The sequence below is a fragment of the Podarcis tiliguerta genome (genome assembly GCF_965153285.1).
Source record: "Podarcis tiliguerta genome assembly, chromosome: 7".
Taxonomy (NCBI): Eukaryota; Metazoa; Chordata; class Lepidosauria; order Squamata; family Lacertidae; genus Podarcis; species Podarcis tiliguerta.
Window position 1 is genome coordinate 33652575 of NC_139540.1, and position 12469 is coordinate 33665043.

Here is a 12469-nt window from a genome sequence, read left to right on the forward strand (position 1 = left end):
CGGTCAGGTGCTAGGGCTATGTAAACTGATTACAGTACTGGCTATCTCTCAGCTTTTTTCTTAGGTGTGGCTTAACTGAACAACATGAAGAAACTTCCATTTGTTCATTCACCCTGATTGCAATCCCAGCCATACTTACTTTGAAGTAATGGGCTTTAGTTTCCAGTAATAAATTAGGTGACATGGCTGTGTGAGTCTGTTACAGTAAACATATATAAGGTATATTGTGGCATCTTCAAACCCAACATATTGTGGCATAATTCTTTATGGAACACAACCCACCATTAGTTACATAAAGTGTGTGTGTGTGTGTGTAAAATATTTGATAAATCATTTTGTATATAATGTATTTGACAAAGAGAACTCTAGTCCACAAAAGTTTGTATCACAGTCTTTAAGGTTCCACTTCTTGGTTTGTCTCCAAAACGTTAAGAGTTCACAGTCAGTGTCATTTCTATGCAATCTTCAAACGACCACAAAAAAAAAAGCACAGTGGCCGACAAACCCCTTGCGATTTGCCCCATCACCACAGAGCGAGCAGTGAGACATATCTGCCCGAAGGGAAGCATGGAGGAGAAGGCGGGGCTCCAATCCGAGGTAACAAGCAGAGCGGGCGAGCTTCCTTTGGCTAGCCGGAAGGAGTCTCTGCCAGCACCGGGAAGCGTCTGAGGGGAAATCCGAAGTGACAGGGGCAAAGGAGAGAGAAGCCCCCGCCGCGTAGGAACTCTGTGAGGGAGGCTGAGCGCGCTCTGGTCTGCAGCCTCGGCGCCGCTCAGCCTCTTTCCCTCTTTCGCCCATTGCTCTCCGGCGCAGGAGGCGGCGGCGGCGAGGCCCCTCCCCTCCTCACACCTGTAGCGCGGGGCCGGCCGCCCGTCCCGGCTCAGCCTCGCCAGCGCTGCTGCTGGTGTTGCTCGCTCCCTGCGGCTGCGCCTCCTCCCGGTCTTGGAGAAACAGCAGCAGCAGCCGCCGCCGCTGCCGCTTCCTCCTCTGCAGCCACTCGGGCCGCGGCGGCCTTGACGTCGTTTCCTTCCAACATGGCGAGCGCAGGAGGAGGTTGCTGCTGCTGCCGCCGCCGCTGCTATTGCTCCTACTGCCGCCTCTGCCGCCGCCGCCACTGCTGCTAATGGAGGCGGAGGCCAGCCGGGTCTGAGGGCTGCGCGTTCTCCGGAGGGCCAGTTCTCCTTTCCCCCCACCCCGAGCGAGGTCCGCAGTCGCCGCTCTTGCCCGAGCCCAGCCCGGAGGTGGGAAGAAGCTGCGCTTGGGGCTCCTTCGCCAGGGGTGCCGCCCGGGCAGCTGCGGCTTGAGGCACCGAACCAGCTCCCTCTTCTCCCCTCTCTCCCTGCGTCCCCATGTATGAGGGGAAGAAGACAAAAAACATGTTCCTGACCCGGGCCTTGGAGAAGATCCTGGCCGACAAGGAGGTGAAGAAGGCGCACCATTCCCAGCTGCGCAAAGCCTGCGAGGTGGCCCTAGGTAAATCTGGGGAGCTGCGGGGAGCGAGGGTAGGGAGCCCGAGGCACCTGCAGAGGCGAAGGGAAGGCAGGCCGGGGCCTTGCGCTGGATTAGGGCAGCTGTCATTGTGGGGACGAGGCTGGCCGGGGAAGGGAGAGGAGTGGCTGGCTGGCTGGGTGCGCCGAGCGGGGCGACAAAAGGCGGCTGTTCGGAGCAGGTTTCGGGGAGAGGAGGTTAGTGCTGATGCATGAGGCGGGCCTTTGTGGTGAGGTTTGGACGTGGCGGTGGGAGAAGATGAAAGGCCCTGTGTTTGTGCGCTACGTTAGTCTCGGGGAGGGAAGTTGTCCCCCGTGCGGTGTGTTTTTTTTGGGGGGGGGAGCTGAAGGCGCGTGCGTTATTGGGAAGCTTTGGCTTTGTTGACAAGGAAATGCAGGCGGTTGCCTTGACACACGGCTTTTCTCTTTCGCTGCCTCCTTGGCGCACCTACACACCCTGCATGAATAGGCAGAGAAGGTGTGTAGAGAGCTGACCTGGAAGAACAAGGCCGCCGGGGAGGGGAAGGAGGGAGCAGGTGACGGGCGGGAGGAGGAGGAGGAGGCGAGGACGGAAGCCGAAGAGAGGCGGACGGTGGAAAACAGGGACAGTGACACCCTGTCAACATTTAAAATTGATGCCTGCTCTTTGAATTGAGAGGCTGTTGTGTAGCGAGGGAGAATGACAGCAGGGAGGGATGCAGTGGTACAAGGAGTCTTTTATAATACATCAGCCCAGGAAAAATAACGCCGCTGGGTGGAGGAGTTTCTTTCATGTATCATGTGGTTATTTCATTCTGAATAAAAGGAAATATTGGAATGACAAGGTGAGCTACATGTCCAGGTTATTAGACTGGGGCTTTAACCTTCCACTGAAGTTTTCAGAGACAATTGAATCGCTTTATTAGGACATTGTTGTTGTTTTTATATATTTAATTATACTCCACCTTTTTCCCTGTCAGGACTCAAGGCAGCTTACATATAAAAATGAGAGCTGCTAAATACATAGAAAACCTGATACACAGTTATTATATGAGAGAAGGCAAAAATAAATAAATGCATCTATGGACTGAGTTGACCCATGCATCCATGGACTGAGTTTAAAAGCAGGGAAGTAAAATACTTGTCAGATCTATAACAATTGGCAAGTCATTTTCCCTCATCTTTGAAATTGTGGAAATATATATTACAGTGTGGTGGGTTTTTTTACCTTAACTTTTGTTTGTATAATATTCACTTCACAAATGTGTGTATTTAAAGAAAATGGCAATCATCTTAGTTTACTGCTTGTCTTTTATAATCTGATCCAGAGTAAGAGATCTGTACATGTAAGCATCCCTTCTCTGAGTCAGAATCTATTCCCAAACCAGAGCTACATCTACATATTAATTTGGATGTCCAGCTCAACTACTTTGTTTCATTGGGATGTGCAATCATATATGCAGCACCACCCACATTTTGTGTGTGACTAGAGCTGGATTAGGGCAATTATTTTCACACTTGTGGGTTTGCCATTAACCAATTTTGTGATTTTAACAGTTTCTGTGTTCTCTTTTCTATACTGAATTGTATTACTGCCTCTGTACCTCACAGACCAGTATAGCTGCAGTAGATTCTTAAAAATTAAACTTAGTTCTAATGCAAGGCCTGAGGGGGAAAGTGAATAAAAGGCCCTTTAATTTACCTTACAAATTTGCCTTTACCACTTACTTGTTTTGCATTAATAGTGAAAAAATCAGGAGGCCAACAATACAGTATTTATTTGTATGCAAGACACTCCAGTCAAGGCCAGAGCTCTATTGTATAGTAGTTATAATCATTGTTTGACCAATCTCTGCCTCTCAGGCCTCAATTCTTGTAGAGCATTTGTACATATACACATTATGCGGACTGACATATTGGGCAGCTCTCTGTTGTAAAGCTTTCCCCCCTCTAGCTTTGATATTATTGATATGTCAAGTTTTAACTTTGAATGCAAGCTACCTTGAGAGGCCCTGAAAGTCAGCATACAAATACTGGTAATAAATAAGTAAATAGGTAGATCTCATGCAGGATCTGTTGCTGTTTAAACAAAGACCTGTCAGATCAACATGAGCAAGGCCTTAGGAAAATTGGAATAATGGCTGGAAGTATAAACAGCAATGGAGTGATTAACTCAAATTCTAGGTTAGTGTGACTTGGTAATTTACACAGAACATAAACATCACAAATGGAGAATAATTTGTAAATCTATGCAAGATGTTCTTTTTGTGATCTGATATTTCATAAAACATCCAAGACAGACTTGAACTGAACTGATTTAAAACTGGTTTCGTTTGTTACCTATTCACTATAGGCACTGTGATGACATAGAACTAATACCATAACTCCTGATTCATCTGAGCTTGACTTTGGCTTTGTCCATTTTATTATTTACTAGCTCCTGTTTATTGTTTGCTGTGAATTTTAACTCTGTAGTATGGTTTTTATTTATTCAGAATGTTCATTATTTATTATGTAGTAGATTTCAACTAGAGCCCACAAATGTACACATGCTCAAAAACCAAGCCAGTCCTGTTTGAATTACTGGAACATGCTTAACGTGGGGGCAGGCTTTAAAGGTGCTCATAAACTTCAACTGGGTTCAAAGAGCTGCAGCCAGATTGCTGACTGGGGCTGGTTATAGGAAGCATACAACTCCTTGTTAGAACAGCTTCACTGGCTACTGGTCTGTTTCCAGGCACATTTCAAAGCGCTGCTTATGACTGTATGGCTTAGCTCTAAGGCTAATCTATCTGAAAGACTGTATATGAACCTTCCTGGGTTCTGAAATCTTTGAAGGATGTTCTTCCCTCACTGCTGCCACCTTCACAAGCATATTTCATAGGGATGCAGAAGAAGGCCTTCTCAGTGGCTGCTCCCAGACTTTGGAACTCCCTCTCTAGAGAGTGGCTCTAGCAGGCTTTTGGAAACTGGCTGCTTTTAATGAATTTTAGTCCCTGTCAGGGAATAAGATGGGGTATAAATAAATATAATACCCCATAATAATAACAATAACCAGCCATGTGGTGGCCAACTGCTTTGGCAGGCATATTGCCTGAAAAGCTGTTTATAGGCAATAATAATGAAGTAGAATGCCTTATTCACAGGGTTAGAATGACTGGTTAGGAATAGCAGGAGCAACTGTTTTGAAATAACTCAACTGAAATTGAATTGCAAAAGAACATGGCTGTTCCAGGATCATAATTCATCAGTCACTTCACTACAACTTGTACAAGAACACAATTATTTGTGCACAACTATAATTCATTTAGAGGTGCTTCTCCAGGAAGCATTCCCAGCTATAGTGCTCCGTATATCTTATTTGTTTATAGAACAAAAAGTCTTACTCAAATGCTTGCATTTGAAATAGGCCATTTGTATTGACCCCCCAATGTAATTTAACAATATGTAACAATATTGATATCCTAAATATACTAAGAAATAAGTGTCATTACTTGTGCCTGTGGGAACTGCATATGAGAAAATAGGGCTAGGGTTGGTGTGCAATTTTAACTAATACCAGAATATAACACTTACCAAGAAGTAGGTCTTACTGAACTCAGTGGAACTTATGAGTAAATAATGCTTACTTTATGGCTGTCTTAGAATATTCTCAAACAAAATACGTATTACTTATGGGAAGGACAATATCAACTGATTATGGGCCAAATATTTATTACTGGCCATTCATCAATATTACTGCATGTGTGCACATGCAAACAGTATCTGAGAGCATCTCTGGATAGTAATAACAGTTAAAATACACATGTGCCTGGCCTATAAAAATGATAAGATAATTCTTGGATATCTTTTTTGTATGTTATATTTTATTAACACATATTTCTCCAGTATGTATATAATGCTAATTAAACATAGTTCTGAATATTTAAAAACATAGTGCTCAATATTTAAAAATAAAAAATAGTGCATAAGAGAAACTATATAAATAGTCTTGATTTTGAATCTGTTTCTATCAAGTATCAATTTCAGTTTATTTTTATATGGAGATTGAACCTTATGAAAAGTTGTCATTTTCTCCCTGTCTCATGATAGAGGCATTTGTGTCTCCAACTAAGCAAACCTCTGCTTTTATGATAATATGCAATGCAGTCCTATGCATTTCTATTCAGAAATAAGTCCCACTTTGCTCAACCGGCTTGTCCCCTTGTAAGTCTGTTTAGAAATGTAGTATTTGAGAATAAGTTTCATTGAACTCATTTGGACTTATTTTTGAATAGACACAAATAGAGTTATAGTTTTATTTTTTCTTATGCTGGAGAAATAGTTTTCAGACCTTGGATTTGATCTGCCTTATTCTAATTACATTTGGCCTGTATTTACTCCATTTCCCCTCTCAATGTTCCTTTTGGGTTTTTTTTGAAACTCATTCATTGAATGCCAAAGAGCTGTACAAATAACACAACTTAAACAAACCAGTGTTGGGGCTATAGAGCTATTGATATTGCTGTCTACCCAACATCTTACACAAGTTTGCTGTATTAAATGAGCAAAGCATGTTAATATAGATATTTCATTCCCTGTTATATTATACTTTAAATATTAGCCTTTATTTAACCATCTTGTTTCCTTCCAAGAGAGAAGCTCTCTAATTTTGGTAATTTCATAGCCCAATATTAACTTTTTTTATTTGGCTTAGAATAATAAGATAATTGGTTTTGTGTGTGGGCTTTACAAAGAGCTCGGTTCTCATCTTGTTCATATTTTTTTTTGCTCCATTATTGCAGCATCCTTTGAAATGCTTCCACATGTTGTGAGTTTGGTGTTAATGTGTGATGGTTGCTAATGTGGATTAAAATGAAACCTGGTGTGCCACTAAACACTTTCTGAAAGCCTATATTTAATCATGATACTTGAAGCACTTGTAGCATACTTGGTTGCATTTTAACTTGGGTTTGTCATGATGTCTGTTGTATAATGAGAAAAATGGGTAGAGGGAATTAAAGGATGTAGAAGATTATAAGACCTGCTCTTGATTCCTAAATCCTGGTTGGTTCACTTGTATATCTTCCCCCAGTCCCATTTCTCCCAGTGTGTATCTTCCTCTCTACAGTCTTGGATTGTATTAATAGTTCTCTCATCTCATTTCAAATATACCTTCCCATGCTTTGCATTTCTCTGTGTAATGTAAGAGGGCCTGCTTTTTAGTAGTGTATATAAAGTGAAGGAGTTCTCAGACTGCTGAGGCATAAATAGTGTAGATCTTGCTGTTGTAAAATTCCTTTTATTTCAATGGAGCTTATGAAGGCAAAGTATTTTCATTTGTTACGATGAGTCATCTTGACTTTCACACTTCCTTTTCTTAGTTAATATCACAGTTTTTAACAGCATATATTTCCTGCTGCTACAACAGTCACCTTTGACTTTGCCCTATTTTTGTTCTTATCTTTTTACTTTCTCAATCCCCCCCCCTTTTTTTGTTCTGTTACCTTATCCTACCTTACTTTACAGAAAACTGCATGTGTATCCACTAAGGTGGAGGAGTGATCACTCATATTAATACTTATTTACAACTTCTGAAATCAAACCTAAGAACTCCTGAAGAACCCTAATATATTGGAGGTGTGGTTAGGCTGTTTATATACTTGGTGGCCTATGAAAATAATGTGATTCAGTGATTTTTGCCTATGGAATAGAAATTGAGGAAGGAATAATAGTAGATGTGAAAACATTTTGATGTTGCACTTGATTTGCAGTACGTATTGCTGGCATCTGTCTATCTCAAGAGACAATAGAGTGGGCCTCCAAGGGTGAAGTCAAACCGCTGTGTTAGCAAAATCGAAGTGACCTCCCAGAGGCACAAGCCTGGGCAGTAAGTATGAGGGTCCTGGACTTCTCAGACGCCAAGACCCCGCTCTTGGCCTCAGTGATGTGGTTCAGAGGAAAGCAGAGGAATATGTGTGGCCCCAACTTGCCTGCAGGAGTTGACAGGAGGTGTACAAGGCTGTTTTAGGGACTCCACTCCATATTTATGTAGTGTTTACTCATTAGCCTTTTCTTCTCCCAAAGATATTACGCAAGGCAGTGGAGATGTAGGATCAGAGTTTTCCTTCTCCTCGATGGGCTACCTTCTCAGGTTGACAAGCCCCATCTGCCCCTCACCTCCCTCTACAACCCGTGCAGAAGCTTTCTTCTTGACCATTGGACCCAATATTGGTCTTACCTGCTCAATCTGCTGGAGCCTCTCTTCACATGCAGGGGAAGTCCCTAACTCATTGAGGGTTTGAGACTTATTGGCTACCCTCACCAAGTTTAGCTGGTCAGTTGAAGCCGTTCCCAGAGTATGGCCACTGCCACATGCTGACAGCTTCTAGGAGCCACAGATGAGCGCTGAGGGCAGGGTGGGGACCAAAGGTGGACAAACTGCTTTAGAAGGAGCATGACATGACTCCACGAGCAACCAAGATGATCAGTGGTCTGGAAACCAAGCCTTATGAGTAATGGTTGAGGGAGTTGGGTATGTTTAGGCTGGATAAGAGGAGACTGAGAAGAGATATGATAGCCATCTTTAAATATCTAAAGGGCTGTCACATGAAAGATGGGGCAAGCTTGTTTTCTCCTGCTCTGGAGGGTAGGACTCAAACCAATGGGTTCAAGTTACAAGAAAGGAGATTCCAACTAAACTTTAGGAAAAACTTTCTGATGGTAAGAGATGCTCGACAGTGGAACAGATTCCCTTGGAAGGTGGTGGACTCTCCTTCCTTGGTGGTTTTTAAGCAGAGGTTGAATGACATTTGTCATGGATGCTTGAGAATCCTGCATTGGAGGAGGTTGGACTAGATGGCCCTAAGGATCCCTTCCCACTCTACAGTTCTCTGATTTTATATTGATCTGTTACTCCTGATGGGCGAGGTTGAATTTTTACTGCTTATAGCCAAAGACCTTGGCAGAAATTCAAAGTTCTAATACAAATTGCATTTGCAAAAACAGTTAGCGAAACTAATAAAATAAAATAAAACACATTTTGCTTTCCCCTTATTTATTTACCTACTAATTTGTATAGCTGCCCCAGAGCAGAAGTACTCTAGGAAGCCAGTGTGGTGTAGAAGAAGAAGAAGAGTTTGGATTTGATATCCCGCCTTTCACTCCCTTTAAGGAGTCTCAAAGCGGCTAACATTCTCCTTTCCCTTCCTCCCCCACAACAAACACTCTGTGAGGTGAGTGGGGCTGAGAGACTGTGACTGGCCACCCAGCAGCTGCATGTGGAGGAGCGGAGACGCGAACCCGGTTACCCAGATTACGTGACTACCACTCTTAACCACTACACCACACTCTAACCACTGGTGTAGTGGTTAGAGCGTTGTGCTAGGACTTGGGATATTAGAGTTCAAATCCCCACTCAGTCATGAAGCTCACTGGGGAACCTTGGACCAGTCACAGCCTCTTAAACTACCTCACAGGGTCCTTGTAGGGATTAACTGAGAATGAGGGGATGAACATGCACTCCTTGAAGAAAAGGGTGGGATATAAATGCAGTGAATAAGCTTACCGGCTTAAGGAAGCTGGAGGGGGCAACCAGATGGAGATGTCTGTCGCCAGCCTGGCACCCAGAGATCTCCACGTGGTCACACATACTGCCTCCTCCTTTCACTCCCTTCCCCCCTTCCCCATCCCTGGCAATGAAGCAAAAGGAGGATGAGCAGAGGTTGGCAACTGCAATAGCATTGTTGCTAATATTCAGCTTGAGAAGTGCAGCACAATGCTATGACAGCTGTATACCATCCTGCACTTTGGAACTTAAAATGGATGTGAGAATGACAGGAGAAAGAGTACACTGAAATTGATGACTTCTACAATGCAAACACAGCACTACATAGGCGCTGGGTGGATATCTGAAGCAGGATATATAAAGAAGCCTCAGAGACACTTGTTTTGCAAGGCTGCCTTTTGCAGTCACACTAGTAAAAAATTACGGGCTAATAATTTCTATCAACCTACTTCAAAGATGCTCTTGCTGTATTGTAATTTGAAGCTGTGAGCTTTCAAGGAGTTTGATCTGTTCTGGCAAATAGGGCCATGAGATACTACCTAGGTGGTAAAGCTTGGGAAGACTTCTCCTTTGTTAATCTGGTTCCCTGTACATAGAGTTTCACACAGGTTTTGTTTTATCAACATCATTAAATCAAGTTGAGCAGTAGCAGACTTCCTCTTGATTTCAAAATGTCAGCTGATTGAAAGTCTGTAGTGTTCCAGGGTCAATTGCATTCATTAGTCTCTTTTGTCGTTGTTCCACTTTAAAGCCAGGCATATATTTTGGGTGAACACCAATTCTTGGAATGAAGGGGATAGCCTGGAGTCCACCAATATGGTGAACATAAAAATAATAATTTTGACTCTTGCTGCCTGCTTTATAGTGGCATCCCCCCCCCAATTGTCATGCAAGCATAGTGCAAATTTAGTACTTCATTCCCTTAACAATACCAAAATGTACCTTACTCCCATACAAAGTCCTGCTTAGAATGCATGGAGGTGGTTGTTTCAATCACAAAATAGGTTTCTACTCAGGAGGAGGGGAACTGTCAGCTGAATTTGAAGACTCCTGCTTGGCAGCTTCAGCTTGTCACCTATCCTGATCTCTTATGTACTGGATAACAATTCCCAAGTGGTCTCCCCTTTGGGTAAAAGTTACAACATTTGCGGCTTATTAGTTCAGTTAGAAAAAGGCAAGCAAAGGGGGACATAATGCAGTGCGTAGAGAAAGTTGGATAGAGAGAAAACCAAGGCCATCCAGTGACACTAGAGGATTCAGGACAAGCAAAAGGAAGAACTACATCACACAGCCCATAGTTAACTATGGAATTCACCATCTCAATATGGCACCAAGAATCAGCACCAAGTTGGATGATTTTAAAAGGGGTTTATACAAATTAATGGTATCAGTGGCTACTAGTCATGAAGGCTTTTTTCTATTTCTGGTATCAGAGCCGATGTGCTTCTGAATATCATTTGCTGGTGAGTGCAAGAGGGGAGAGTGATGTAGTGCTTGGCTTCTGTTTGCAGGCTTCCTATAGGTATCTGGATGGCCACTGGGAGAACAGGAGGCTGAACTAGATGAGCTTTTCTATCTAGTTTTTTTCATTAATAATAACAAAGCAAAATAATAAGTACCAAGGGGCAGAAGAAGCTTTTCTTCGCAGCTGAGCACCAGTATTTGAAATTTGTGACACACATTCAAAAATCTCTTCAAAATTTGTAATTTACATAATGTACTCGGCAGTGTTCAAAATTCCCATTGTTCTAGGTGCATTTTGCAACAGGGAATTTCATTAGCACCAGTAGTTTCTGAGCTCTGGGTGCAGTACTGCACCCAAGATTTCAGACTAAAACTGCAAAGTGGAAGGAAATGAGAACCTTTTCCTGTCTCCCCACTTCCAGCTACTCTCTGAAGACTGGAGTAGAGACCCTGTTAAGAATATTAGGGAGGTGGGCACGAGAAGGATTGGACTCTCTGAAAAATGGACATAGTATTTTAGCTGCAGTTCATTCATTTTCAACTTTGTATTCTTGTTATTAAAAAAGTGTGCCTAGACATTTTGTTGTTGTGCCCATAACCAAGGTTTAAGGTGCCATTTAGCTCTTAGCTTTCATATCTCAGTTTCTAATACTGGTACTCAGTGTGTTTTGGCTCATAATTTGAATCCTTTGCAGAGACAGAACACTATTTGCTGCAGTGCTCAGTGTTCAAAGATGGAATAGAAATGAGTTTTTGTGATATCTGATCTAATGAAAGATAAGTTTCCATTAGGAAGATGACTGAACTCGTAAATGTTTATGAATATAACATTCATGATTTCAATTGGCCTCAGAGAAAACTAGTTACTAAAGCTGTGGTTCTTTGCACAATTACCTAAGAGTAAGTCCCATTGAATTCATTTACTTGAGTTAAATTGTATAGAATTATGTTGTATAGGTTGATTTTGATATTTGTAGATTTTCATTTATTTTGAAATTGGACATTCAGCTATATTGACAGCTATCTTCTCTGTGTTACTGTAACAGGTTCCTTTTACTTTCTAGTATCTCACTAATGTAGAAGGAATTGCTCTTTTTCCATATGGTGGTTATGAGATACCTCATCCATTTCACAAAATGAGAGCTGAAGCTTTGAAACAATGGTCACAAAAAGCCTCATGCTGAAGTTCAGTTGATTTTAATATGAGGCAGAGTTATGTGTTTATGTAAATTTCTCGGTTTAAACAAAAATCCTTAGTTCAATCAAGCCTAGAAACGTTTTAAAAGTTTTTACCTATGGGACTTGAAACTTCATAGTCTAGATGATTTATTGATTCTTGAGATTTTGTTTTATTTAAAAATATATTGCCTTTCGAGCACAGCAATCAAGGCAGTTAAATATTGTTTATAACAATGCAAAATTACTTAAAAGAATATTGTCATGTAGAAACATGCTTCTATGGCTTGCAGGTTTATTATGGCTGGCTGGTCTGCACAATTCTGAGTACCAGTTCTGACTAATCGAATTTGGACTTTGGGACCCAGCAGTTGGTCTGGCTGCTTAACCTGAAACCACCTCATTTTGCATTGGCTCCTACACCACTTCCCACAATCAATCTTCAAGGCTCCCTTTACCTATTGGTAAATCTTCATTTAGAAGTTGGGACTAAAAGCTACACATTAGCCTTTTGCTCTTGTGTGAAGACTCTGATTTCAGGACTTCAGTGCAAACTTCCATGCTACTTTTTTCTGTACCATTATTGATTAAATCTCGATTCATGTTAGAGGAGAGGGGGATATCAACATTAAAAGTTTATAAATACTTGAATGGCATTACTAAGAAATGCAAACTGACATATATATGGGCAGAGATACTGATGGATCCATTGGATGTCTACTAAGAACTTCCTTCTGAGTAAGCATGTGTAGTGTTGGTGGAAGGCATGGTTGAATTATCTATCCTTAATATTCTGACAATATTGAACTGAGAATTC

General features: G+C 42.0%; 1 protein-coding gene across 2 annotated transcripts in view; it reads left to right on the plus strand.

Moving 5' to 3' along the window:
- The first annotated feature begins 572 nt into the window (after window positions 1-572).
- The window catches only part of ARFGEF1 (ARF guanine nucleotide exchange factor 1), a 63966-nt gene continuing 52069 nt past the window's right edge, over window positions 573-12469 (plus strand). Inside the window, exon 1 of one of the 2 annotated variants that reach the window (XM_083450887.1) lies at window positions 573-1473. In XM_083450887.1, the coding sequence (XP_083307013.1) occupies window positions 1350-1473 (124 nt within the window). In that variant the 5' untranslated portion in view covers window positions 573-1349. The remainder of the gene's footprint in view (window positions 1474-12469) is intronic. The other variant, XM_083450888.1, reaches the window with a different exon arrangement.